The sequence below is a fragment of the Bactrocera oleae genome, chromosome 4, assembly GCF_042242935.1.
Source record: "Bactrocera oleae isolate idBacOlea1 chromosome 4, idBacOlea1, whole genome shotgun sequence".
NCBI classification, from domain to species: domain Eukaryota; kingdom Metazoa; phylum Arthropoda; class Insecta; order Diptera; family Tephritidae; genus Bactrocera; species Bactrocera oleae.
Window position 1 is genome coordinate 14859492 of NC_091538.1, and position 25134 is coordinate 14884625.

Sequence of the window (25134 nt, forward strand, 5' to 3'; positions counted from 1 at the left end):
ATAATATCAATATACGAAAAAGAAGGAACACAAAAAAAAAAGTAAATTAAATAAAAAAAATAAATGAAACAACAGAAAATATATAAATAAAACTAAATGCATAATCAAAAAATATAGTACAATAATAACAAAAAATTGCATAATAAACAACAAAAAATAAGAAACGTATTTTTTTTTGCTATCGGGAATAATTTGAGTAACAAAAACAATTAGTACATGTTAATAATAAAATTATTAATACATGGCTGTCGCAGCCGCACACCAGCTTCAAAAATTTCATTTTCGTGTCACTGTCAGCTATTTTTACCGTAATTCCGGAGTGAGCAAGCTTTGGACTACTGTCAAATACCTGTTCAATTTGAGGCGACACAACGACAACCGGGTCGAAATTCAATTTGAAGGTCGTGCCTAGCCGACAATTGATGCTGCACCCTTCGGTAAACAAGGCGTTAAGATGTGTTACACGACGATTGCGCAAAATGCCAAAAAAAAACTACGCACCACTTGCTTTCTCCGACGACGAGGTTCAGAGTGCCATCAACAAAGCAATAAATTATCGCACCAAGGTCCTCAATTTTTTACTCACCACCTTTCACATACCCGATGTGTGTAAAATCGCAAGGGTCTTCCCACTTATGATACCTGGCAAGCCTGCCAACCTAGGGGAGTCTCATACCCCTTTTTATATACAATACATTTTTCGAATTTTTTGTTGTTGTTTTTTTATCATTGATTTTCTTTCCTTTGAAAAAGTTTTTTTTTATATATTTTTATTGCATTCCATATTCACTCTACATGTTTTTACTTTTATTTACACATTGTTGCTAGTGCAGAATTATATGCATCAACTACATCACAGAAATTGTTGGAAAACGATGAAGAAAAAATCAGGATAATGCAAATTCTGCCTTTTCACCATAATCAGCTTCAAATGCCAATAAGTTTGCTTGTAGCGGGACTTTTAAATGCAACTTTCGATGTTTAAGGGGTATTCTAGTTTAGACACATGAATTTTAGGTAATTTTTAGTGCCGTAAAAAAAAGACATCAATATTTTTACCATCGATTTTTTTATCAGTTATTTATTAATGTTACAAGAGAAACAGAAAAAAAAATGTTTAAAAAAAAGTTAAAAGTTTCAAAAACTGGCAGCTGATAAAGTGGGAGGTCTCAAAAAATTGACACATGAGCATACCCCTCAACCCTCCTAGTCATCTATAATGAAAGAAAAGGTTGTCAATAATGTCGCAATTGTATGAACTAACGATAAGTAAAAAAATTAAATTGGACAAAATGGCGACTGTTTAAAAAAAGATTTTTTCTCGTATTTTCTAACAATAGTAAAAAATGAAATTTGATGATAAGGCTAGTTCATAGGATATATAAATGTCTATTAAGGAGATTCTCTGAAATTTTCAAGTAAATCGGTCCAGTAGAACTAGAACAGAGAAATCGTGGGTATCGTATTAAAAAAGTCTGGTCTGGTCGATTACACTCAGCCGAACCAATTTGGAGGCCGCGTAAGTAAAATGTCTATATCTCCGAAAATAATTTGAATTTTCAAAAATCCGCTCGTACACATATTCTTAAATAGTTAAACTTTGAAAACATGAATAAAAAAATAAGTCGATATTAAAATTCTACACTAGCTTTTAAGGAGGTATAAAAGCTTAACGCTTTTAGTAAAAGAAATTGAGACAAATAATATGTTTTACAAAATTTTCTTTAAAAACAAGTGAGATTGGAAGTTATACATTTTTAATCTAATAAACAAATTTTAATATAACTCGTTTAATTTTGGTGATATGCGTATGCAATTTTGTGTGCAGATAGATTGAAGCATTGGCTATATGACTTCCCATTTTCAGAATTTTTTTATAATATTGAAATTTAAATTTTACAAATTTTGGACACTAAAAACATTCATACATTTTTATATAACTTTAATGGAAAAATATTAATAAGCGTAAAAAAAAAATCCAACATAAACAAAAACTTAAATTTTTAATTAATTTTGATTGAAAACAAGAAATGTATAGCGCACAACAAACATAGTAGCGTGAAGTAACTGTGTATATAATCAACGTATGTTCTATTATACACGTACTAAGCAGATACAAACTTCACACACAGGTTTTCTTGACTGGCAACAAACCATGTGCATCATATAGAGCTTCCCTAAACAATAAATATATTACCATTTTATATATAATTAGTAGAAATCGTCATCAAACTCTGCAGCATTGGTTTTTTGATTTTTAACTTGATCTTGATTGCGATACATATAAGCCACTTGCTGTGCAGCTGTTGCATCCTCTGTAGATTTATCCTCACGTATACGTATAAAACGTGGAAATCTTAGTGATATACCTTTCTCAGGATCAATAATACCGATGCCGGCTTTATGCACCGGACTCAATGAAAGATCCGCACATTTGACCTCCCATACTTGCACGGCCTCAAACCAAGTATCGGGCGCCAAACTAGCATCGAAACGGTAATATGATTTTGGTGCTGGTATTGTGTGTTCTTTGAAGAATTTTGCATGTGTGCTCAAATCCTCATCGTTCAGACCTGAAATAGGCAAAATGAAATTGGTTTCATTTCATTTTTTTTTTTAATCCACTTACCTGTGCCTATTTTGCATATACTTTGATATTCCTCATTTTCATCGTCGTAGCAAGCTAGTAAGAATCCACCATACACACCAGTGCGTTTGCCTTTGCCTATGTAACCGCCGATAACAACCAGATCTAACGAGTCACCCACCCCAGTCAGATAATCCTTTTTCAGCTTCAACCACTTGTGTGAACGTTTCGCAATTTCATAAGTGGCATCGTTGTCCAGCGACTTAATCATCAGACCCTCACAATTACCTACAATTATTATATCAATTGGAAATTTATTTATATACACTAACAATCTGTATATAAACCTTTAATAGAATTTTCCAAAAAGCCTTGTATGTCGTCAGGTTCATTGGTGTCACATGAAGTTGCAAATTGAAATTCACCCTCAACTTCATTAAAATTATCTCGCAGCAATTGTCTTCTTTCGGAGAAGTTTTTCGAAGTCAACGCCTCGCCATTCAAATACAATAGATCGAATGCATATACACAGACTTGTACTTTAATCTCCTCTACATCTACATTCTTCCTTTTCCTTGTGCTAAGCACTTGGAAGGGTAGAATTTGTTTCTGCTCAATATCCCAAGCTACCACTTCACTGTCTACTATATACGATTGTACCGTGTCCTTTTTGAAGTGATCGATACGTTTTATTACATCCGGATATTTGGTTGTGTTATTCTCTTGATTACGTGAATATATATTAACGGTGCCATTTTTGTCGCGATGGATTTGCGCACGTTCGCCATCGTATTTCCACTCGCACGTGATGTTGCCCTTCAAGCGATCCATCACCTCGGATACACCACGTGTTGGATGCGCCAACATAGGTTTCAATGGCACACCGGGTTCCATGGAGCAATGTTTTAGTAAATCATCAATGCCCTGAGTAAGTAAGGTCGATATGATTTTATCGAAGTTTGGACATTGACTGAAATTATAATAAAAAAGATTGAGAGATTATAAAAAAAAGAGATACAGTTATATATATGTATATGACTTTACCAATAAGCAGTTTTAAGTAGAAAGGTTATATCCTCAATATCTTTTTTTATATCCGCTTCAGATTGTTTTTTCTTTTTATAGTTATCATCATAGGGTTTACTGCTTACTAACGCTGTGGCTAAAGCTTGAAATAAACTTTTTTCCGCAATTCCTATACGCATCTTGCCAATTAGTGATCGTATAATATATCTAGCTTCGGAGTAACGTGATGCCACAAAGAGATCATGTATAATTGGAGATTTTGCCTTGCCCGAACTTTTTGCTATTGTTCTCAATTTTTGATAGACAGTTTGTACGGTGAGTGGTTTTGGCGTAAACATCATACGCTGCGAAACTCTTGAACGCTCAGCAACAATGCCTAAGTCACCAATTTCCTGCGTTTGTGTTTTTATGAACTTCAGTTCACGTCCCGTTGAGACAGCGATGACTTTCATCAAGGTGGTTTCCGCTACACCGAGCTCTACGCCTAAAAATGTATTTGAAAATCGTAGTGGCATATGATAGTGTTTTAGTTTCATTATATTTATTACATTACCTTCATATGCCGGTGCCAATTGATTTATACTCAAATAAATGCAGGATAATAAATCATCTGGATTTAATAATAAAACGGAGCTTAAGAAATTTGCTAGTATTTCTACCATCTTATAACGTCCCTTGGTATCCTCGATCATTTCAAAAGTTCTTGCTAAAGCCAAATATGGTGTGCTGCTCGCAATAAATATTTCTTTATATAAGCTTAGATACAAAAAAAGCTTTCCTTACCTTTGGTTTGCTTTCCAATAAGCATCTTTAATAGGATGATATCTCACAGAAGCCGGATTGTATTCGGCACCACACTGATTGGCTTCCACAGAGAGTTTTTTAACATTCGCACTCTCATCCTTGTTTGAATTTTGTTTCGAAGCATCATCATCTTTACTTAATTTCGACTCAGACTTTAATTTCGCAGGTTTGCTGTCGAATTCATCCTTTTCAGATGTGATCTCTTTTTCGACTTCACTTATTTGCTTTTTGAATGGACTAGTGGCAATTATGGGTTTGCTGTCTACTTTTTCCTTTTCATTTGTAATCTCTTTTTTGACATCACTAATTTGCTTTTTGAAAGGACTGGATGTATTCTTGTTCTTAGGTGATGTTTTTGACGCCTTTGGTGATTGTTTCTTTGTATCTCTATTTGTACTATTAGTCTGTGCATTTTGCTTTGCGTCTCTTTTGTCCGTTTCTTCAGATTTCCTCTGAATTTTCTTCTCGGGTTCCCCAATCTTTCCATTAGACTGAGGGCTTTCCTGCCTTAAATAAAATGCCTGTAAAGATATATACAAATTTTTAGCGCGCTTTATTTCTCACCTGCTGCGTTTTGTGCTTGATGCTTCCTCAGAGCCCGCACTAGCTGTTGGTTTAAAAAAAGACCTAAAAACAAATGTATTTGTGCTATTAACTTTCACCAAGGAATCTTTTAAAGTATTTATAACTAACGTTATTGATCTTTGTGCCATTATTCCCTTCTTTTAATTGTGTTATTTTGCTTGACAAAAATTTGTAAATACTTGCGAATTTGCCGGCAACGTTTCAACTTGAATAGTGAAATCAACACAGGGTGTACAACGCAGGGCAACATTGCCATAGTTTTGATTAAAGTATATGTCGGTTAATTTAATAGAATAATAATATTTTTAAGAAGTTTTTATATAAAAAAAAATATGTATGCATGCGCTAGAGAGGTGTGATGGAAAATTTTGCTAATTTGTTTTTATTTTTGGTTATTGTGAGAAAATGAACTATTTTTCCTTTAAGTATCTATCATATAATTATACGGCAACACTTCAGAACAAGCGTGCTTGAAATAAAAACAAAAATAGTGCACCACATATCCTCAGTCGAGTTTTTATACATTACCTAAATTCTACAAAATAATTCAAATAATTATTTAACATTATGGGAGCGAAGAAAAAACCAAAAACCGCCGAGAGTAATGCTCACCTGAATAAGACAACTAAAAACCTTAAATTTAAACGCAAAGCGAGGGAAATGATGGAGCAACACCGGAAGCAAGCGATGTTGGAAAAATCGTACAGAGAGAAGGAGGAAATCAAAATAGATGAAGCTGAAGGCAAAATATTTGAATTCATAAAGGATGAGGAAGATAATGCCGAACAAAATACCTTCAACGAACTTATGGACACACTCTCCACAAAAGGTAAGCATTGACGCACGTCAATTTCCAGACCTGAATTAATCATAATATACTAAACAGAACAAAGTCATATACTCGCCGATGATTCCCTTGATGACAATACGGATGATGAATTATCAGTTGTTTCTGAAGCAAACAATGCCGAGGAGGTTGTAGCTGAAGAAGACGCTACAGAAGAAGTTGAGGAATTAGAAGCAATAGAATCCAATGACACGTTTGCGCTGCATTTTGAATTCGATTTGCCGCTTGAAAGTGTAGATAACTTATGGACTGCACAAGGGGAAGTTAAGAGAAGCATACTTACTTGGCCACAATTGGGTACACTAAAAATGCAAATACCACAATTTGAATGTGAAGAACTTTCTAAAAGTGGACTTAATTGGAATACCAATTACAAATTACTTAGCACGGAACATTTAAATACAATGAATATTAGGACAGCTGTACTAGACAATTTTACAAAAGAAATCACACCTTTGCAGTCAGAAGTTTTTCAAATACTCAATCGCTATAATGATTTCTGTCATCCCAATATGCAAAGGGACAAGTTGAATGAATTACGTTTATGTTACAGTGCGCACATTTTGAATCATATGCTTAAGACTCGTAATCGCATACTAAAACATAATATGAAATTGGCAGCTACACCAAATATTGTGACCATACCGGACAGTTATCGAGATCAAGGATTGGCGCGACCCAAAGTACTTGTCATTTTGCCATTCAGGAAATGTGCCTATCAAATTGTGACAAATATGGGGCGGCTATTGTACGGAAAAAATATGGGTATGTAGATAAATAATGTAACTAAAATTAACTTATTATTCAATAAAATCTTTTCTGCTTTTAGTGTCAAAATTAATGAACTTTACGCGTTTCACTGATGAATATACGGGCGATAGCTTGCGTTTTCCGCAAAACAAGCCGAAGCCAGAAGATTACGTAGAAACATTTAAAGGCAATATAGATGACAATTTTAAAATTGGCATCTCTATAACCAAGAAGAACTTAAAACTCTACACGGATTTCAATGCATCCGATATTATAATTGCATCGCCACTAGGCCTGCGCTTGGGCATAGCATCAAACAGCAAAGAGGCAGGCGCCTTTGATTTTTTAAATTCCATCGAACTTCTGATATTGGACAAGACGGAAATGTTTTTAGCACAGAATTGGGAAAATCTACTGCATGTAATAGATCACTTGCACCTGCAGCCACAATCTTTAAGCAATGTTAATTTACAACGTGTACGCCCATGGTGTTTGAATGGCTTATGCCGTTTTTATCGACAAACAGTGGTGCTCTCGTCGCATGAGCTACCCGAAATACGTTCACTTTTCTTCAATAAATGCTTTAACTACTGTGGCAAAGTGTCTGTTTCGAATCCGATTCTGCAAGGTGACATCAGCAATGTCTTTGTTACCACACCACAAATATTTCATTTAATTGATACTACAAGTTTGGACTCTGTTTTCGATACACGTTTCCGTTATTTCGTCAAAGAAATATTACCACGCTATAGAAAGCCTTCGTTTGCGCATTGTATGATATATGTACCCAGTTACTTTGATTATGTTCGCTTGCGTAACTATTTGAAAGCCGAATCTATAAGTTTTGCACAAATTTGTGAATATACCAAAAGGGAGAAGGTGGCGCGTGCGCGAGATATGTTCTATCACAGCGGCGTGCACTTTTTACTATACTCCGAACGATATCATTTCTATCAGCGTACACGTATAAAGGGTATACGACATTTAATTATGTATCAGCCTCCAATGTGGCCACAGTTGTATTCAGAGATGGTCAATATGATGAATGAAAGCAATCAGAATTCGGCAGATGGCTTAGACGATTCGATGAGTATAACTGTAATGTATACAAAATATGATCTAATACAGTTAAATGCAATTCTGGGTACAGAATCGGCTGCAGAATTACAAAATTCCAATAAAACTATACATAGTTTTACAATTAAATAGCAAATTAATACATATACTAAATTATTGTAAATATAGCAATACAATGCGAACAAGAAAGTTTTTTCGTTTTACATTTTTTTGTGGACTTTTAAGTTGGCAAGTTGGTTGGTGTGCCAATATTATTGAGCTTCAAACCATTTTTTAATTGCGCAAATATTCTAAATAATTAAGAAGTAGCAGAAAATGCAAATAAAGGAGTGTAACTAAAGCCAAATGTTTGTTGCGGCCAGTTCCTCTTCGAAAACTATGTTTAAAAAAAAAATATATATACATGTGTATATAAGATTTAAGAAGATGAATAGTGTTAAAAAGTTCTAAAAACATTAGAAACCTCCTATTTTTTACAAAAATTAAAAAGCTAGAAAGTGGTGAACAAAAATTAGAGAATAAAAAAAAATAGTTTACATCAAGTTTAAAATTTAATATAAAACACAAAATGTTGGATAAAGATGTAAAAATTAATTAAAAAATTAAATTTAATTAAAATTAAAAAAAATTAATTAAAAAATAAAAAAAGGAAAATTGTAATAAAAATAAAATTTAATTAAAATTAAGACAAAATAACAAAAAAATAAAAAAAGTAAAATTGTAATAAAAATAAAATTTAATTAAAATTAAAAGACAAAATAAATAATAATTTAAAAAAATTAATAAAAAAAAAGTATGTATAGTGAAAATTAAAAGAAATAATAATATTGAAGAGTAAAAAAAAAAATATTAAACATTAATTAAAGCTGCTAAAACTACTTATTGATTAATATGTTTCAATAAATATACATTCATATTTTTAAATTATTTTTTATTTTTTTTTGCTGAAACTACTAACATACATATTTCAATAAATAAATATTAAGCTTTTGTATTAACTTCGAAAACGTATTCATTGGATATTGAAATTGGATAGTTAACGCATTTTCGTGCGTATATGTATTTTCTTTTATTATATAATTTCAGTAACTTAAATAGAATCGTTTGAAATTGTAACCTGTTATCCGCGCACGCCTTCACGCAGTCATTGTGGCACATTTATGCACGATAATTCATGAATGAGGAGCTAGAGTATAAAAGAATAAAGTATAAAGGAGATAGTCAGAAACATTTGGACTTGCGATTGTTGTCTACTAACTTACCCGCCGAATATAGGCTTGGGAGCATTTGGCGGAGTATTCGTCGTCTGTGCTAGATTACCAAAAGACAAGCCTGTATCGGTCGAGCCCAAAGCTTCAAAAATATTGCTGCTCTGCGTTGTAGGCGTACTGAAGGCGGTGGTTGTGGGCGTGGCAAATGAGCCGAAACCTTTGGGACTACCAAAAGTTGGTGCTCCACCAAAACTAGGTTGTGCCCCGAAGGCCGGTGGACTACCGAATGTTGGCGCACCACCGAAAACTGGTCGTGGAAAAGCACCCGTTTGCTGTTGCTGTGTAGGTGAACCAAAACCTGTGCTTGCTATTGAAGAGCCACCTTGTGAGAATGAACTGAACGGCGAATTGGCTGTTGCACCAAAACCACTGACGGGTGAACTAAATATATTTGATTGCTGCTGTTGCTGTTGTGCATCGGTTGCAACTGCGCCACCACCAAATATAGAGCCACCAGATGCAGCAGTATTATTCGGCGCAGCACCGAAAGCCGAACCAACAAAACTGAAACCCGATGGTGTGGGCGTTGAATCCGGTTTACTGGCGGCGGCGGCAGAAGCGAAAATGCTACCAGTTGATTGACCGAAAATCGAACCACTACTCACAGCTGCATTGGCTGGTGTTGGTGAACCGAAAACATTAACGGCGTCCGGATTTTTGGAGGGAGCACCACCAAATATAGAACCACCTGTACTATCAGCGCTCTTAACGACCGCATTGCCAAATATAGATGCAGTATTTTCAGCCGGTTTTGCTGCGGCGTTGCCGAAAATCGACCCAGCAGTACTGTCAGGACTCTTAACGGCACTGTTACCAAATATGGAACCAGCGGAGGTATTGCCGACAGCCGCTGATGGGCTTGTTGGCATAGTGGCAGCGGCGAATATGCCACCCGTGGCAGCACCAAATCCTACGCTACTAGAGTTGCCAAAGATACTGCCACCACTGGCAGCTGGTGCTTGACTACCCAAAGATAGGCCACCAAATGCCGACACATTTGTGGTCGTTGCCGGTTGCGCAGCATTCTCAGTTTTTGCAAGAGAGCTTACGGGGCTTGCAGCTTGAGTTGGCTGTCCTAAATTGCCAAACAGCGATTCGCTAGGCGCTTTAGCGGCTGCAATCGTTGAAAAGAATGGACTGGTTGCGCTGCTAACTGATGCCGACGAGACAGCGTTGGGTGCCACTATTGTAGGTGATGGCGTTGGTGTTAGGATTGTTGTGGCGGCAGCAACCGTTATTGCAGCAGTAGACGCTAATGCTGCTGTGGGAGCGTGTGTAGTTGTTGCAGTAAAAGCAGTTGCTTCTGCTGGCGCTGTTTTAGCTGTGATAGGTGCGCTTATAGTTGCCGATGTTGCCACACCGGTAGCTGCAGCAGTAGTAGTGGTACTTGCAGCAGTTTGATTTTGGAAAGTCGGCAGCTGTTTGAAGAGCGTTGAGCTCGTAAATGAAAACGCAGATGCGCCTGCGCCACCAATACTGCTAGTTGTCGGTATAGATAATGTGGATGGTGTGCTGGAGCCTAAAGTACTACCAAATGCAGATACATTTGTATTAGCGACATTGAATGGTGAAGACGACTGTTCTGTTGTTGTAAGCTTGCCGAAAATCGTTGGTGTTATTGTTGCGGTTGTGTTTGTTGTAATTGTATTAACTTTGGAAATCGATAATTCCGGTTGCATGCTCGGAAAAGCGCCGGGCGGATTATTCTCCGTATTTAAACTAAAGGAGAACACACTGCCATCTTTGGGTTTCACAGCTTCTGAGAAAAGTTAGCACAATAACAATAATTAATTAATAAATTATAATATAAAATAGCATTAGTATTAGTAATTTTTAAATACCTTTCGGTGTTGGTTTGCAGATATTCAAAGATTTCAAATACATGTCATCTGCCTCACTCTTTGTTTGTGCTGCACCAACGGCACCGACAACACTAAGCTCTGTTGCATCCTTAGTCAAAGCGTTTACCAAAGGCGTACTCTTTGTTTGTGTATCAGCAGTGGATATTTTTTCCATACCAATTGCACTAAAAACATAGAAATATTTAAAACAATATATGTATATCTGCGAGTAGACACATTTCCAATTTACCTGGCGCCTGCGTAGGGTGCTGCTTGGGTTGCGAAATATTGGTTCTCGTTCTGTTTATTGAAAATTGTTGGTTGCATTGTTGTTGTACCAAATAATGGTTGTGTTGTTGCCGTTGCGTTTGTATTAGCCGTTATGTTTGTTTGATTTTGCGCAGCATTTGGTTTGTTGGCATTATTTAAATCGGTTAGTGCACTAAAGGTGCTACCAAAACTGAACGCTTTTGGCGCATCGTTCGTTTGATTAGCATTTGTATTAACTGCTGTCTTATTTGCGTTAAATAAGTTGGTTTGTGGCATTATATTTGACGATTGTTGACCAAAACCTATAAATGCTTTCGAAGTGGCGTTGAAGCTTAACGACGACTTGCCCACATCGGCCGCATCGGCTTTTGTTGTAAATGAGAAGTTCATTGCAGTTGCTGATGATTTATCAACAGCATCGGTTTTTGGTAAAGTGCTTTTGTTAGCTGCAGTTATATGGCTGTTTGGTTTGTTTTCAACAACATCGGTTTTGAATGTATTAGTACTTGGTGTAAATTTAGGCATTTCATTTCCGCTTTCGTGTTTAATTGGTTCAGCTTTCGGCTGAAAATTGTTGCCACTACCGAAAGTGGATGTCGAAAATGGTGTGCTTGTTTGTGGCTTAGGTTGGACAGCTGCTGTAGGTGGTGCTATACTCTGTGAGTTACTGAAATATCCGGCTGTTGGTGTCGCTTTTGAGAACTGTAATGCCTGTTGTTCAGGTTGTTGTTGTTGTGGCTTTAATACTTGGAGCTCAACGTTTTGTTTAGTAGGCGCTTGCATAGGTTTAAATGAATGTTGTTGTTGTTGCTGCGTTTCTTTTTTTGTTGTCGCATGTATTTTTTCAGCAGCTTTACTGGTTTTGACTTCTTTGTCTTTAGATTCCTTCTTTTTGATAAGTTGTTTGGTTTCTAAAATAACCTCTGATGTCAGCTCAATACGATTTGGACGCTGTGGTTTGATTATTTTTACCTTTCCTTGTTGATTTGTAAAATTTCGCAAAGCATTCAATTTACTCTCTGATAATTTATTGCTTTTGGCATCTGTAATGTTGTGTATAGTCATGGAGAGTATAGAATCTGCTAATGACACAATGCCCCTAAATTCAGAAATGAAAATCAAAAGTATTTTTTATGCAAAATAAAATTCTTACAAGTAAATTAAGTATATTCGAAATATTTTGGTTGCAAGTTATTACGTATAGTATATTAAAGTTTTCCAAGACAAAAAAAAAAAACAAGAAAAACATTAACTTTGGCTGCACAGATGTTATAATACTCTTCACAAATACAAAGGATCCTGACAACAACTTGATTCCGATCGTTCAGTTTGTATGGCAGCTATATGCTATAGTGATCTGATCTGAACAACTTTTTCGGAGGTTACATTGTTGCCTTAGACAATAACTCGTGCCCAATTTCGTGAAGGTACCTCGTCAAATTAAAAAGAGTTTTCCATACAAACACTTGATTCCGATCGGCAATAATCTGTGCCCAATTTCGTGAAGATAATTTTTCAAATAAAAAAGTTTGCCATACAAGAACTAAATTTAAATCGGTTGGTTTGTATGAGAAAATGTGTATAAAAAATATAAATAAATATTGTGTTATTTAAAAACTTACGCATCCGATTTTATCAATTGAGTGCTTTCCTTTCGACAATCGCTGCCTGTTCTAGCACGACCCAAATCTTTTTGCTTCATAATGTTTTTAATATAATGCAATTTCGTCTGTTGTTGTGTGATAAGATTTTTCAGTTTGGTCATTTGTTGATATATGCCATCAAGGCATGGTATACGCATTTGACATTTCGAATTGCGACGCACTAAATCTTGATAATAAGACCATTGTATGTCCATTTGTTCCTCCAGGCGCTTCATTATACTTTGATTTACGGTGAGATAGCTTTGAAGACTTTTCAATTGACGTTGACTAATGCAATCATATAATGATAAATACTTTGCACCTGGTTCGCTGAAGGATAAGATGTGCATATTTAATTCAATATTTTTTAAGAAATATTAATATTTATTTAACGGCAGAAGCATTAAAAACTTACTCAGGATTTTTAAAAGTTTCTAGTTTAGAACGGTATTCATTCAACATTTCATATGATTCTGTCAGTGAGTGGCGTAGATCTTGAACATCCTTTATAAAGTCGCGCTCATTGGCTTGATCAATAATTTCTTGTAGGTTAATTAAGCGTTTGCTATAACTCTTCATGATACTCGGATCTTCGTGCTGGAAAAGTATTTTTAAGTCAAGCAAAAATGATAAAACAAAAATACTCTAATAAGTGTAACTCACAAGTGCTAGTTTTGACTTCTGTGCTAGTTGCTTAATTTCCTTGTCAAATGCGGTCATTTGCATCACAATCATTTGTTGTATCACTGTATTTGTTTCATTTAAATTAAGTGTGTGTGTTTTTGATTTTCCCGCAATATCAAATTGAGATTGCTGAGTTTGCTGCGCAGATTGTACCGGTGGTGGCGCAAATTCCGGTGAAACCGTATACAATGGCTTAAAAACTTCTGTAGGTGGCGCAGGTTTTAATGTGTTTTGCGCAGTTGCCAAGGGCGCAGCTTGTGCTGTTGGTTTGTCTATTACAAAACAAAAGTTGTAAGATTCCAAAAACTATATTTCCTTTGTAGAAAACTACTTACTTAACATATTAGGCATTGTTTCAGTATTAGCAGCCGCCACACCAAATTTTAGATTTTGCGGTTTTTGTTCAAAACCACCTGAGAATAAATTCTTGTTTGCCGGCACACCAAAGGCCGACATGTTTTGATTAGCAACATTCATTTGCGGTTGTGCGTTGAAGGTTAATGTGGGTGCCGGTGGTGGCGGTGGTTCAATTGATGGTAATGTCAAATTTTCACGCTCTTCCTATTGTGAAAATATGCAAATTAATAAAAAATATTAGTTTCGAGTTAAACTTATTATTATTACCTTTTGTGTGTTATTCGAATCAGTTAAACTGCTTTCGTTCAAAATGCTAAACTTTGCCATTGCGTATTGAATTGGTGCTGGTGGCGAACAAATATTTACATTTGCTGACAAATTCAAAAAATTAAAACAAAGCAAATGACCGTGTGTAGAAAGTACATAAATAACCGGCATGGGATGTAACTTCTTCTCTCCCACTATCAACTCATGTGTTGGTGAAATATCCAATGCCAAACCAATGGGATATGTTTCATCGTTGCCTTCAGTAAGTGGCATTTCAATGCGCGCTTCATCTAACAACATATAATGAACCCATTGCGGTTGATCATTAGCATCTTTAGTACCCAATAGCCCTATTTCAACACCATTTGCTGATGTAACTAGCAATAGATTCCACTGTGCAATATGCATGAATGTAACTTGTTGTTTTCTTGGTTCTGAACCACTATAGCATACATCATTGTAGTTTATATAAACTGGTGTTCCACCTTTTGGCGCATTTATAATATACATATTGGGCATAGCCTCCTCTCCATGCTGCAAAAAACTTGCTACAAACTGAAAAGTGGATAACCAATGTAATGCTATGGTATCGAAAGGTCCAGGATGTACATTCGGTGGGCAAATGATACTTTTAACAATGGTAAGGTCGGGTTTATATTGTTGCAATTTTCCATTTGGATGTCCAAACACGATCTGTTTACCTTTTGGCGACCAACAAGCGGATTGTATTTGCTGATTCTGCAGCAAACGCATTTCCATTGCGCCACCATCTTTAAGTGTATACAACGCAAAATTACCATTGCTAAGCACTACACCTATGACATTTGATAATACAGGATTCCATAGTATGTGTAAAGCATATACGTTTTGATCGGGCAAGCGTATGCTATATAATGTCTTTACATCCTGCAATGAAAGTTATAGTTATTTCCGAAACTTGTAATATATGTTGCATATCAATGTACAGAAATCGCAAATGATGGCACATGATAAATATCCAAAACACCATAACCTTGTAATGTGTAATTCACCGCCAACATAGACCCATCTGCATTGCAAGCAATTGAATTAGGCGCATTAGGAAGTTTCGTGGTTCTTAAGTGCACAGGTTGTCCTTTTAACTTCGCATATATAACATCAGGAAGAATATAAGCTAATTAAGAAAATATATTTATACTCCTTCCAAAAACTTCCCAACGAATAGTTCACAACAACTTACACTGTAATTCCGGGGCATTTGGATTGCCGACAAATAGTAGACCATGATTGCTGGCACATGCCAATAAGTTAACGTGATCGCGCAATTTAGAATTCCCACCAAAAATTTTATGTTTACTTTGTAACTTAAATTGTATATCCTAATTTTTATTATAGAAATTAAATTGCAATCAATAAATTATGGGAAACGTCCGAATTTGTTAAGCATGCATATAAATATCATATTTATATGTGTAGTACTTACGGTTACATCCACTGAACCAGGACATTGTAGCGCCATTTTCAAATATATTTTACGCCCAATCAATAAAAGAAACTGTTATAAATTTATAAAATCTCACAAAAGTTGTATAAATCGAATTATTGCGGCTACTCAACACATTTAGCAAGGATGAAATGATGCGAGACTCTTTGAATCGAGAGAGAGCTGTCAAAACCCACATTTTTTATAACATTTGCCAATCATGCCACTGTCGAACGAAAATGGATTGGGTATTATAAAAAAAACTTGGGGGTATTTTGCATTTCGATATTATTTTTAGGTGCTCCGTCCCCGAGTAGGCCTATATAACGCATATACATCCCTATATACTTGTATTTACATAATAAAATTTTTAAAAAATCACATAACATAAAAAAATAGCATATAAATAAAAAAACTTATAACAAAGCAACAATACAAGTCATAAAAAAAGGTCATGGTTTTATATTGAACGTTTTAAATTAAATTAACAAATAAAATTTAGTTGCACGTTATTCAAAAGTATTTGTGTCGTTCCTTGAAATTTCTTTTCGCACTGCTTTTGTTAGCTATTTTTAGCGGGTTTATTTCTGGCATCCCGCCTTTTTTAACATCAGCTGTTCGAAATTCCCTGATTTTAATAATCAGGGAAAGAGAATAACAGAAAAATCAGCGAAAATGAGAGAGTCTCGCATCATGTCATCCTTGCATTTAGCGCAATTCACAAAATGACAATATGTTAATGTTGCCACTTCGTACCAATTGCCTTCTGATTCTCAAAATAATTTGAAATTAACACAGCTGTGAGCACATATTTGAGGAATGCCTCACTCTAGGGTGGTAGCATGGCAAATTGGCAAATTTGCAACGTTCTCTGTTCTCTGTTGGTAGCCCCAGAGCAGCTGATTATATTTGTTTATTCGCCTCTGTTTAGCGTATGTCAAAATAATGATTTTTCTGTACATAATATCGTTATCGATATTCAACCATACCATATATTTGATACAACATTAATTATTTATATTAGGTTACGTTAGGTTAGGTAGTTAAAAAGTCTATCCTTGCAACAAAGGCCACCATGGAAATGAAAAACCATACAATACAGTTAGAGCAACATAAATTAATAAATTTCTGCGTTTTCTAATGACTTTCAAATTTTAGTCGATAAAATATTTTATATCTCTTCCAAAAATAGAATGTTCAAATTTTTTTGGAAACTAACTTATTCAGAATTATTAGCCTTGCGGACAGACACAACCAATCAAACATGCTTTCATTAAAATTTTGAATTATTATATCACACAGATTGCAGCGTTTGTATGTACTTATATCTTACTATTATTTCTATCGATTTTCTGATATTAATATTTATATTATATCTATATATATAATATTATATATTATATACACACACATGTATTAAAAAAGTTTTATACATAATTATTTGAAGTAATACATGATTAAGGTACACATCTATTTAAGGACACTCATGCGTCATACATACATATGTACTTGTATATATATATACAAGTAAGTTCTATAGTACTATAGAAATATATAAAAACTTATAAAATGCAATCATAAATATTAAATAATGTTAGTACATACATATTACGTATGTACATACCTAGCTACCAATTCATACATATACATATTTTCAAAAAACGAATAACTATAGTTAATATACATATATTAACATCGTAAAATACGAACTATCATCGAAATTTTAAACAGCATTTACAGGCATACATACACGTGCATATATGTGTACACATGACTTCCCATATTTTTTATATTTATTGTATAACAACACTATGATTATCCTTTGTTCCTTAATTAAGAGCAAACACAGACTTCCCCCGATAATGTATACACAAACACTTGTATGTAAACAATGTTTAATGAAGCATATTTAACATTGGTTTGTCGGCTGCATTGCATACGGTTGTATTTGTGACTTTTTGTGCTAGTGAGCGGAAAAAGGTAGGATTTAATTTGTGATGGTAATAAATGTAGATATAACGATACGGAAGCTATGCATTTGTTTATACTCATGTATTGCATTTACATATGTACATATAAATGTATATGTTTGTATGTTTGATGCCAGTGCATAGCTGAACTGTGTGCGTATTGCAAAAACAAGTAACGCCTCCCATAAAATATACCATAGATAAAATTTAATTTGCTGGGCATATATGATAGCTATGTGCCCTACATATTTGCCTTAAAAAAACTTATATGAAATTAAAATAAAAGCAGAGGTAAATTGTAAAATTATTAACAAAATATTTAAATACTGATATAGGTAATATCTTCTTCTTCTCTTATCCACTGGAGAAATGTATAGAAATGTACTCGTCAATAGCTCGTATAGAGTCATGAAAACGCCTATCTAAAAATCGTTGACCACTTCGGATTCGTTTAAATTAGCAGTAGCAGACCGGCTACGGAATCGTTGAAAATGTTGCAGAAGTACTTTGAGGAGTTTACTTTAGTATTTGAGTGACACAAAGTATTCAATGAAGGTCGTGAAGTCTTTAAAAACAAGCCTCATGTGAGCCGGTCAAGCAACTCTGTTAATGACGATAACATCGAAAAAGTTAAACCAAACAGTGCTAGAAAATAGACGTGGCATCAGAGGGATAGCAGAGGATCTCAACATCTCTTATGGATTGATTCAACATATTTTGGTTAATGTTTTGGGTATGAAGTGTGTCAATGCTAGACTCGTATTAAAATACCTTTCTACCTTCCTTTACCCGTCCAGTAGCAGACGGGACGGCCAAGAACAAAAATTTCATGTCTCGTCAACACCAGCGATAACACATTGGAATAATGTGCTCTCGTCTAGAAGGCGGTATTTCCATTGTTGTTGTTGTAGGGAGTACCTAAACCCTGTTTGGTGGAAAGTGCAAAATAAATCATCGAAATAACTTAACGGTAGACCCAGGAAACCGGCTGGACCAAAGAATAGGTAAATTAAGTGAATGGATTTGGCGGGACTTGTAAAGAGTTGCTTTGTGTCATGCGGAGACTCTTTGCATTCTATTGCTGAGTTCGCAAAAGAGATGCTTAACAACGTAGCCGAGGACTCTACATTCATCAACCGCATTAGTATTGGTGACGAGACATGGGCTTATGAATATAACGTCTAAATTGTCCAACAATTTAGCAAATGGCGCTCCAAAAATGTGCCGAAACCAAAAACTAAGCCGAGGATTATAAAAAGTGTTTGGAAAATTGGATTAAGTGTTGATATGTTTGTATTGGGTCAACAGATATCATATACTATGTATGAAGAATCTTTGAGCTCCTATGAAATAGTCTCGTTCGACTTGATGTAGAGTGCAAGGACGACTTTCAACTTTCACCCCTATTTTCGTAGCTAAATTCGTTAACACCCACAAAAGTGTTTTATGTGATTGGGCATGTGTATGTGTGGCGTTATCACAGAATCACTTTTATTATACATCACAGTAATTGTTTAACTACTTCCACGTATACAAGTTGGCTAATATTTTGTATCAATTTAGACAAGAGCACTTTATCATAAATATTTTCTTAGATGATCTTACGCTAGTGATTTTTTTATTTATTTATTGTGAAAAACAAGAACAAAAAATGATAATAATAATAAGAATAAAAAATAATCATAAACAACTGCATACGTGTTTATATGATAAATATATATCAATAATTAATCAATGAAACGTATATTACATAAAGTCATCAGAAGCATCCAAATGTTTGTGAAATATAATAGTGGTTTGGAAAATAAAATGAACCCCCAGACGAATTTCTTTTTAAATACAGAGAATTATTTGCGATCTTTTGATAGAATCTCTATTGAAAATAATAAAATTACAGACTGTCCGACAACTTTGTGCCATCTGAAAAGTGAAAAATATCGCACAGCGCCGCCTAAGCATGAAACGACCGCGAGTTCAAAATCGGAAATAAGTGGCTCGTTACTATATTTTGGTTATAATTCTGATGATTATGAGCGTGGTTTAGGTGAGTGAGTTTTTTGCTAAAGTTTACATCACAATAACAAAAAAAAAAACAAATACGGATTACAAAACTATTTAGAGATTAAATAAGCGGAGGGGTTATGCACAAAGGATGTCACTATAGCAGCACAACAAAACTATTTGGGGTATACATATTCATTCGAGCTTTCCATTCTCTTGGTTTATGCCGACGGGTGTCAACCAAGCTCTCGACTTACCATACATGATCATCGTGTTAATTGTGGTATTCGCCGTCGCTGATATTAGTTTCTTGTAGTTTTCCAGAAATATCAAAAACTGGGCTATGTTACATACTTTGACCCTATTAGAGATAATGTGTTCTAGATTTCCTTAAACGAAACCAACTCTTTTCGTCGAAACTCCTATCTACCTATACCAACAACTATTTACAGGTTATTGCTAAGCGTATTCAAGTTACTAAGTAATTTCTTCGGAGCCCAGTGCCAACAAGTGTTACCTCTCGGGCTATGCCAAATAAGTTAAATCAGTTGGATTTTGAGTCATCATCTTCATATTAGAAATTACAAAATATTTTACATTTTAATTTAAAGAGGATTTTATTGTCTTCGCTTTTTTAATTTCTTACCAGACGAACTAAAGAATCGTTGATGGAAATCCTTGATCTGTTTTCATAAAATATTGTTAGTATTACAACCGTTTTTATACTCTAAACAGGGTATATTAAGTTTTTTTACAAAGAAAGAAAACGTCGGAGACGAGCTGCGTCGATTTGGTTATGTCTGTCTGTTTATCCATCTGGCTGTATATACGCGAACTAGTTAGTTTTTGAGATATTGATCTGAAACTTTTCATACGCCTTTTCCTTTCAAAGCAGCTGCTCATTTGTTGGAATCGACGATATCGGATAGGATATAGCTGTCATACAAACTGACTGATCTTAATCAAGTCCTTATACAAGTATGTAAAACTTTCTTTTCTGAAAAAATATTACTACGAAATTTAACATAAATCATTATTTAAGGCAGCGCTGCAATCTCTGAATAAATTTTTCAAACCGGTTCACTATAGCATCAAGCTGTCATTTAAACTGACCGATCAAAATCAAGACACAAATCTTTTTCTACCCTTTTAAGCTATAGAAAATGCATATGAGTAGCGTAATGTAGCTTCGGTGCAGTCGAAGTTAACGTTTTTTTTCTAATTTATACCATCATATTGAAGATATGATTGCTGTTTAATCGGCCACGCGCCAGGTTTTGACTATAATAATTTTATAGAGTTCAAAAAAGCGGTAACAAAAGATTTGGTTATTTTGTACTGTGTCCGTCAATAGTGCCGCGTTTCTACATATAATGCTACAAATTATTTACAATTTTCTTATGAATTAACTTTCATCCTCATACAGACTGGTCTACAAGCAGCTACAATCCCATACCGTTTTACAAAGATAAACAAAAACAACGACGGGTTAGAACGACATTTACGTCCAAACAACTCAAGGAGCTGGAAAAGATCTTCCAAGAGACACATTATCCTGATATTTATACGCGCGAAGAGATCGCCATGAAAATAGAGCTAACAGAGGCACGCGTACAGGTTGGTTAAAAAACTTTCATTTATCAAATTATATACGAGTGCACTTAATTAGGGTGAGTCCAAAGCTAAAGATCCGAATTCATGTGTTAAAATGAATTGATATAGCGAGAAAAATATCCTTGCACGTAACAAGTTTGGCTTAATTTTAAAAGGTGTCACTGAACATTCAAAGTGTCTCATAAAAATAATCTGTTTTCTTTCAAAATACCATAGCTTTTGAATCCTTAAATTTTTAATTGCCGGAATATTTTATCACCCTAATATGCATATGTACATATATCACTTTTTATCTAAGCGGCAAAAATGCTAAATTGTTGCGAAAATTGCATTATTCACACACAATTTAATTTTCTAATATTTATGTATATTTAAACAGTAAAACTTGAAAGAAAAAAAATTCATCTAGAGTGTTATACCACGCTTTTCGGTTGTCTGCTGTCAAATCCCAAAGGAATTTCCTTGTTTTTTTTAATTATGAGATGGAATCATTTTTCACTTTTTCAAGCTCACAAATCATCTCTCATTTTCGCTTACGAGATGTCTGTCTAGAAAATGCATATCTAAGTACGTCAGAATTTACACATTCGTGCGTGTGTGTATGTACACTGAGAGTCACGTGCCGAGATCTGAAAACAAGTCACAGCCAATTAAATAGGGGAGTATTACAGATGAACTAATCCGGCAATAGAAATTGTTTACTGTAACTGTAAATAAAGTTATTGCTTAGGGGTGCAAAAATGCGAAGAAGTGGTATAAGTCAATGTTTTATTTTCAATTAAGTTAAGTGCTTGGACATGCTCCTCATCTTTTGAGCGTGTAATTAAGCCCAAGAGTGGTAAAACTACAAGCTGTGTGAAAATGGATTTTTGAAGAGCGCAAAACTACTGTTTTTTCTTAATTGCTATTATTTAGTTCAATATACTCACAAATGTACCAGGTTTTTCATAATGATCTAATGATAAAAGGGAGATGCTTATACAGTGTTCCAAAAAAGTGATACACACAAACTTTGCTATGTTTCTACATTGTTTCGATACTGATTGAATAGACTGAGAAAGCAAGCGTTCCAAGTAAACTAAGCAAATCTGTTTCTAATAAGAGCTTAAATTGGATAATGTTTAGAAAAAGAGCATGAAAAGCCCCAAAGCTAGTGTTCCATCACTACGATGGTGTCATCTGGAAAATTCGCATATGAGAGGTTTTAGTTGAAGTTATGCAACTCTGAGCCAATTAGGTACAGCATATAGACAATTTCATATAACTAGAATGAAGCCAATTAGCAACGATCATTTCTTATTTTAAGAAAATTGCTTTAAAAATATGGCGACCCGTTGAGTACTTAGCCCCACTGACAGATTATACCGCTATTGCCAGAAAAATTTACTATTTTTCAATACATTCTCCTAGATGAATGGAACAATTTGTTTAGTTTTGACCGCGTGTGGAAGTGGGCGTGTCCGCGAATTTTGGACAAATGGTAAAGGAGCAATAGCGGCCCACATTCGTGCTTTTGAAAAGAAAATCGAAGAATGCTTGGTTGGTCTTCGATGGCGCCCAATCAAAAATAGGAGTAACTAGTTTTACGTTGGTTGTAAGCACGTCCGTGAGATCACTTCACAGCAGTATTTGAAGCTGTTTAAGAGCAATCTGAAGAAGTTTCGCCGTTTTTTTGTAACTGTCAACGAAGCAATTTGCAATCACGGAAACATACAAGCAGAGTTGCGAATTTTTTAATTCAAAAATAATAAAATTTTTATGTTTTAATCCCGATGTGCGTATTAGAAATTAAATTTTAATTTTTTAATATAGGATGTTTGAGATTAAAAATTTTAAATTGAAAACAAAACTTTTTGATTTGAATGAACTCGAAAAAATGTTAATTCTAAAACGATTTTTTTTTTATTCTTAATTATAGATTAAGTAAGTTTGAAATTTTTATTTTTTATTTTTAATTTTTAATCCGTTTCTTGAGATTAAAAAAAAAATTTTTATTCTCGTATTTGTGAGTTTAATGTTATGTTCAAATGTCAATACAATTATTTTTTAATGTATTATTTGCAACCCTGCATACAAGAGACCAAAATATAGTCGAAACAGTGAACTTCATCCGCGAACCTATTGGCTGAAAATGTGATGAACGCTGTTTTCTGCGAACTACATGGTGGGATCTACATGGCCAAAACAACTTGGCAAAGGACAAAACTGCGAGGGTTCTACAGGCGATTCGGATTATAGGACCGATTCGACGGTAAGTTGCAAAGAAAACTTATTTGGCGAAAAAGTGCTCTTTCATCACGCACTTCATACTAACAACGAACCGACTCATATCACCGCCGTCGCCACAGCCCAATTGGTCGAATTAGTATTCATCGTATTCTCTAGTTTTGGCCTCGGCAACTTCGTGCTGTTTCAAAACTTGAAAAAGTCACGCACCGCGCAGAAATTTTATTCAAATGAGGAGGTTATCAGACAGGTTAATGAAGTTGAAACATCGCTTTGCTTTGTAGAATAGGTAGTTATCGGACCGCCTTCTTAACTATACTTATAACATATTAATATAATTTTTTCCATATAAGAAAGCAACTCGTGTTATTTAATGTTTTTCAGGTTTGGTTCCAAAATAGACGTGCGAAATTTCGAAAACAAGAACGTCAAGCCAACATAATTAGCACGAAAGTACCGGAGATTTCACAAAAACAAATGCAAAACCCTTTCGCATCCAGCTCTAAATGTCTCTCGCCATTCATGATGTCAACGCTACTTGCCACCGAGTCCAGTTCGAAATCTTTACAATTAATTAAATGAAACTATTTGGGGCGCTAAAACTTCATCTAATACATACATACATATATAAATACCGACTTTTGTAATCTAGAAAGTGCGTAAATATAAAATACTTGTATTAAATGTGCAATATGTACATATGTAACTATACATACATATCAATTTAATTATAAAGTTTTTTAAGCATGTGCGAACGAGTTGTCAACTGATATTTTAAATGTTTTGAAATATTTGTTCGAAATTTTTACAGTATTAGAGGTGTAGATTTAGTTCAATACGATTGGTTTAATGAGTTTGATGAAAGAAAGTACTACGTAACGTATACCACACGTACGCCCAAAGTACAGTGGTGGGAAATATAGGAAAATGCCTTCTTAGAGACACATTTTTAGTTAAAGTTCACTAAATCGAAAAAAATAGTGTTGGCTTATTTATATACATATAGTAAATTTATAGTTTAGGTCCCCCAACGAAAGAGACGGCGAAAATTATAATTTAAAAAAAATTTTTTTTTTTTATTTCACTTTTTGCTCACGGATTTGTAATCATCGCGACTAAACAAGTCGTTTTAATAAAAAAAATTTCATTTCTGAGGCCTCCTTTGTTGGGGCCTATAAAAATAACATGCTAATATTTTTAATCGATATCTCAAATAGTTTTTAAATTAGTCTTCTAGAGTTTAGCCGATCAATTTAATTTTTCAAAAGTACATTTTTCAAATTTGCTTGAGTGATTTTACTCGCAGACAAATGTTCCAATCGCAATAAAATTTTTTCTGCATCTTCTGTTCTCCATAAAATTGACCTACCAGACCATAAACGACAAAAATGTTAAAACGCCGTCATTGTGTCAAATTTTAATTTTTTTTTCGACCGTAGGTCATTGTATAGACAATCAGGGGTGTTGTGGAATCCAAGAACATATGCAAAACCAATATTCGAATTAGCTGTTTACTATTTTGACAAAACTTGCAAATGAATAAATTTGGAAACGTTTGATAAATAAATTTGAAATGCTGAATGAACTCTACTAGAGTTTACAATGAGCTCCGCTATTTTAGCTTTTATTTTATTGGAAGAAAAAACAACGAAAAAATTAAAAGGAAGATATTAAAAGATCACAGGGAATCGAATGTGTAATTTGGCCTGAATTTACGTGTATTTTTGTATATATGCTTACTTTATAGATTTATATCAAATTATCGACAGAATAAAGACGCATTTGGGTGTTAAATTACGTTTGCTACGTTTTGTAAATCCTCTTAAAATATCTGGATTTTGTTCCATAAACT

At 34.5% G+C, this 25134-nt stretch overlaps 4 protein-coding genes across 7 annotated transcripts; 2 read left to right on the forward strand and 2 right to left on the reverse strand.

The window, feature by feature from the left end:
- Positions 1-1052: 1052 nt before the first annotated feature.
- Positions 1053-5219, reverse strand: DNAlig1 (DNA ligase 1). 3 transcript variants are annotated; one of them, XM_036375499.2, is made up of 8 exons: positions 4982-5207; positions 4397-4924; positions 4167-4339; positions 3632-4097; positions 2935-3557; positions 2630-2875; positions 2198-2573; positions 1053-1214 (listed from the first exon to the last, which is right to left on the reverse strand). In XM_036375499.2, the coding sequence occupies exons 1-7, from the start codon at positions 5128-5130 to the stop codon at positions 2212-2214; spliced, it is 2547 nt and encodes an 848-aa protein (XP_036231392.1). In that variant the 5' UTR covers positions 5131-5207; the 3' UTR covers positions 1053-1214; positions 2198-2211. The 3 variants fall into 3 exon arrangements, with proteins under 3 accessions (XP_036231392.1, XP_069965410.1, XP_036231391.1); XM_070109309.1 differs by lacking the exon at positions 1053-1214 and having other exon boundaries at positions 1594-2573; positions 4982-5044; positions 5111-5219; XM_036375498.2 differs by lacking the exon at positions 1053-1214 and having other exon boundaries at positions 1594-2573.
- A 236-nt stretch (positions 5220-5455) lies between these two features.
- On the forward strand, positions 5456-7865 carry LOC118683217 (U3 small nucleolar RNA-associated protein 25 homolog). Its single transcript, XM_036375512.2, has 3 exons — positions 5456-5831; positions 5889-6614; positions 6679-7865. The coding sequence occupies exons 1-3, from the start codon at positions 5570-5572 to the stop codon at positions 7806-7808; spliced, it is 2118 nt and encodes a 705-aa protein (XP_036231405.2). The 5' UTR covers positions 5456-5569; the 3' UTR covers positions 7809-7865.
- Positions 7866-8704: 839 nt separating this feature from the next.
- On the reverse strand, positions 8705-15608 carry Nup214 (nuclear pore complex protein Nup214). Of its 2 annotated transcripts, none has more exons than XM_036375421.2 (12): positions 15472-15608; positions 15229-15367; positions 14975-15162; positions 14010-14915; positions 13721-13946; positions 13365-13657; positions 13117-13298; positions 12681-13031; positions 11039-12157; positions 10789-10973; positions 8939-10703; positions 8705-8862 (listed from the first exon to the last, which is right to left on the reverse strand). In XM_036375421.2, exons 1-12 carry the CDS (start codon positions 15505-15507, stop codon positions 8835-8837), a joined length of 5418 nt encoding a protein of 1805 aa, XP_036231314.2. In that variant the 5' UTR covers positions 15508-15608; the 3' UTR covers positions 8705-8834. The 2 variants fall into 2 exon arrangements, with proteins under 2 accessions (XP_036231314.2, XP_036231313.2); XM_036375420.2 differs by having other exon boundaries at positions 8939-10706.
- Positions 15609-19138: 3530 nt separating this feature from the next.
- Positions 19139-23993, forward strand: PHDP (Putative homeodomain protein). The gene is made up of 3 exons (XM_036375596.2): positions 19139-19485; positions 20869-21059; positions 23667-23993. The coding sequence occupies exons 1-3, from the start codon at positions 19176-19178 to the stop codon at positions 23862-23864; spliced, it is 699 nt and encodes a 232-aa protein (XP_036231489.2). The 5' UTR covers positions 19139-19175; the 3' UTR covers positions 23865-23993.
- Positions 23994-25134: the final 1141 nt, after the last annotated feature.

Excerpts from the sequence above, each read along its gene's own strand:
- DNAlig1 (XM_036375499.2), bottom strand. The coding sequence starts at position 5,130 with ATGGCACAAAGATCAATAACGTTAGTTATAAATACTTTAAAAGATTCC. Across the intron at positions 4,098-4,166 it reads ATTGGCACCGGCATATGAAG|GCGTAGAGCTCGGTGTAGCG; the intron begins GTAATGTAATAA and ends ATACATTTTTAG. Across the intron at positions 2,876-2,934 it reads TTTGGAAAATTCTATTAAAG|GTAATTGTGAGGGTCTGATG; the intron begins GTTTATATACAG and ends TAATAATTGTAG.
- LOC118683217 (XM_036375512.2), top strand. The coding sequence starts at position 5,570 with ATGGGAGCGAAGAAAAAACCAAAAACCGCCGAGAGTAATGCTCACCTG. Across the intron at positions 5,832-5,888 it reads GGACACACTCTCCACAAAAG|AACAAAGTCATATACTCGCC; the intron begins GTAAGCATTGAC and ends TATACTAAACAG. Across the intron at positions 6,615-6,678 it reads ATTGTACGGAAAAAATATGG|TGTCAAAATTAATGAACTTT; the intron begins GTATGTAGATAA and ends TTCTGCTTTTAG.
- Nup214 (XM_036375420.2), bottom strand. The coding sequence starts at position 15,507 with ATGGCGCTACAATGTCCTGGTTCAGTGGATGTAACC. Across the intron at positions 14,916-14,974 it reads TGCCATCATTTGCGATTTCT|GATGTAAAGACATTATATAG; the intron begins GTACATTGATAT and ends CTTTCATTGCAG. Across the intron at positions 13,658-13,720 it reads AACAATGCCTAATATGTTAA|ACAAACCAACAGCACAAGCT; the intron begins GTAAGTAGTTTT and ends GTTTTGTAATAG.
- PHDP (XM_036375596.2), top strand. The coding sequence starts at position 19,176 with ATGAAACGTATATTACATAAAGTCATCAGAAGCATCCAAATGTTTGTG. Across the intron at positions 19,486-20,868 it reads TGATTATGAGCGTGGTTTAG|ACTGGTCTACAAGCAGCTAC; the intron begins GTGAGTGAGTTT and ends ATCCTCATACAG. Across the intron at positions 21,060-23,666 it reads TAACAGAGGCACGCGTACAG|GTTTGGTTCCAAAATAGACG; the intron begins GTTGGTTAAAAA and ends AATGTTTTTCAG.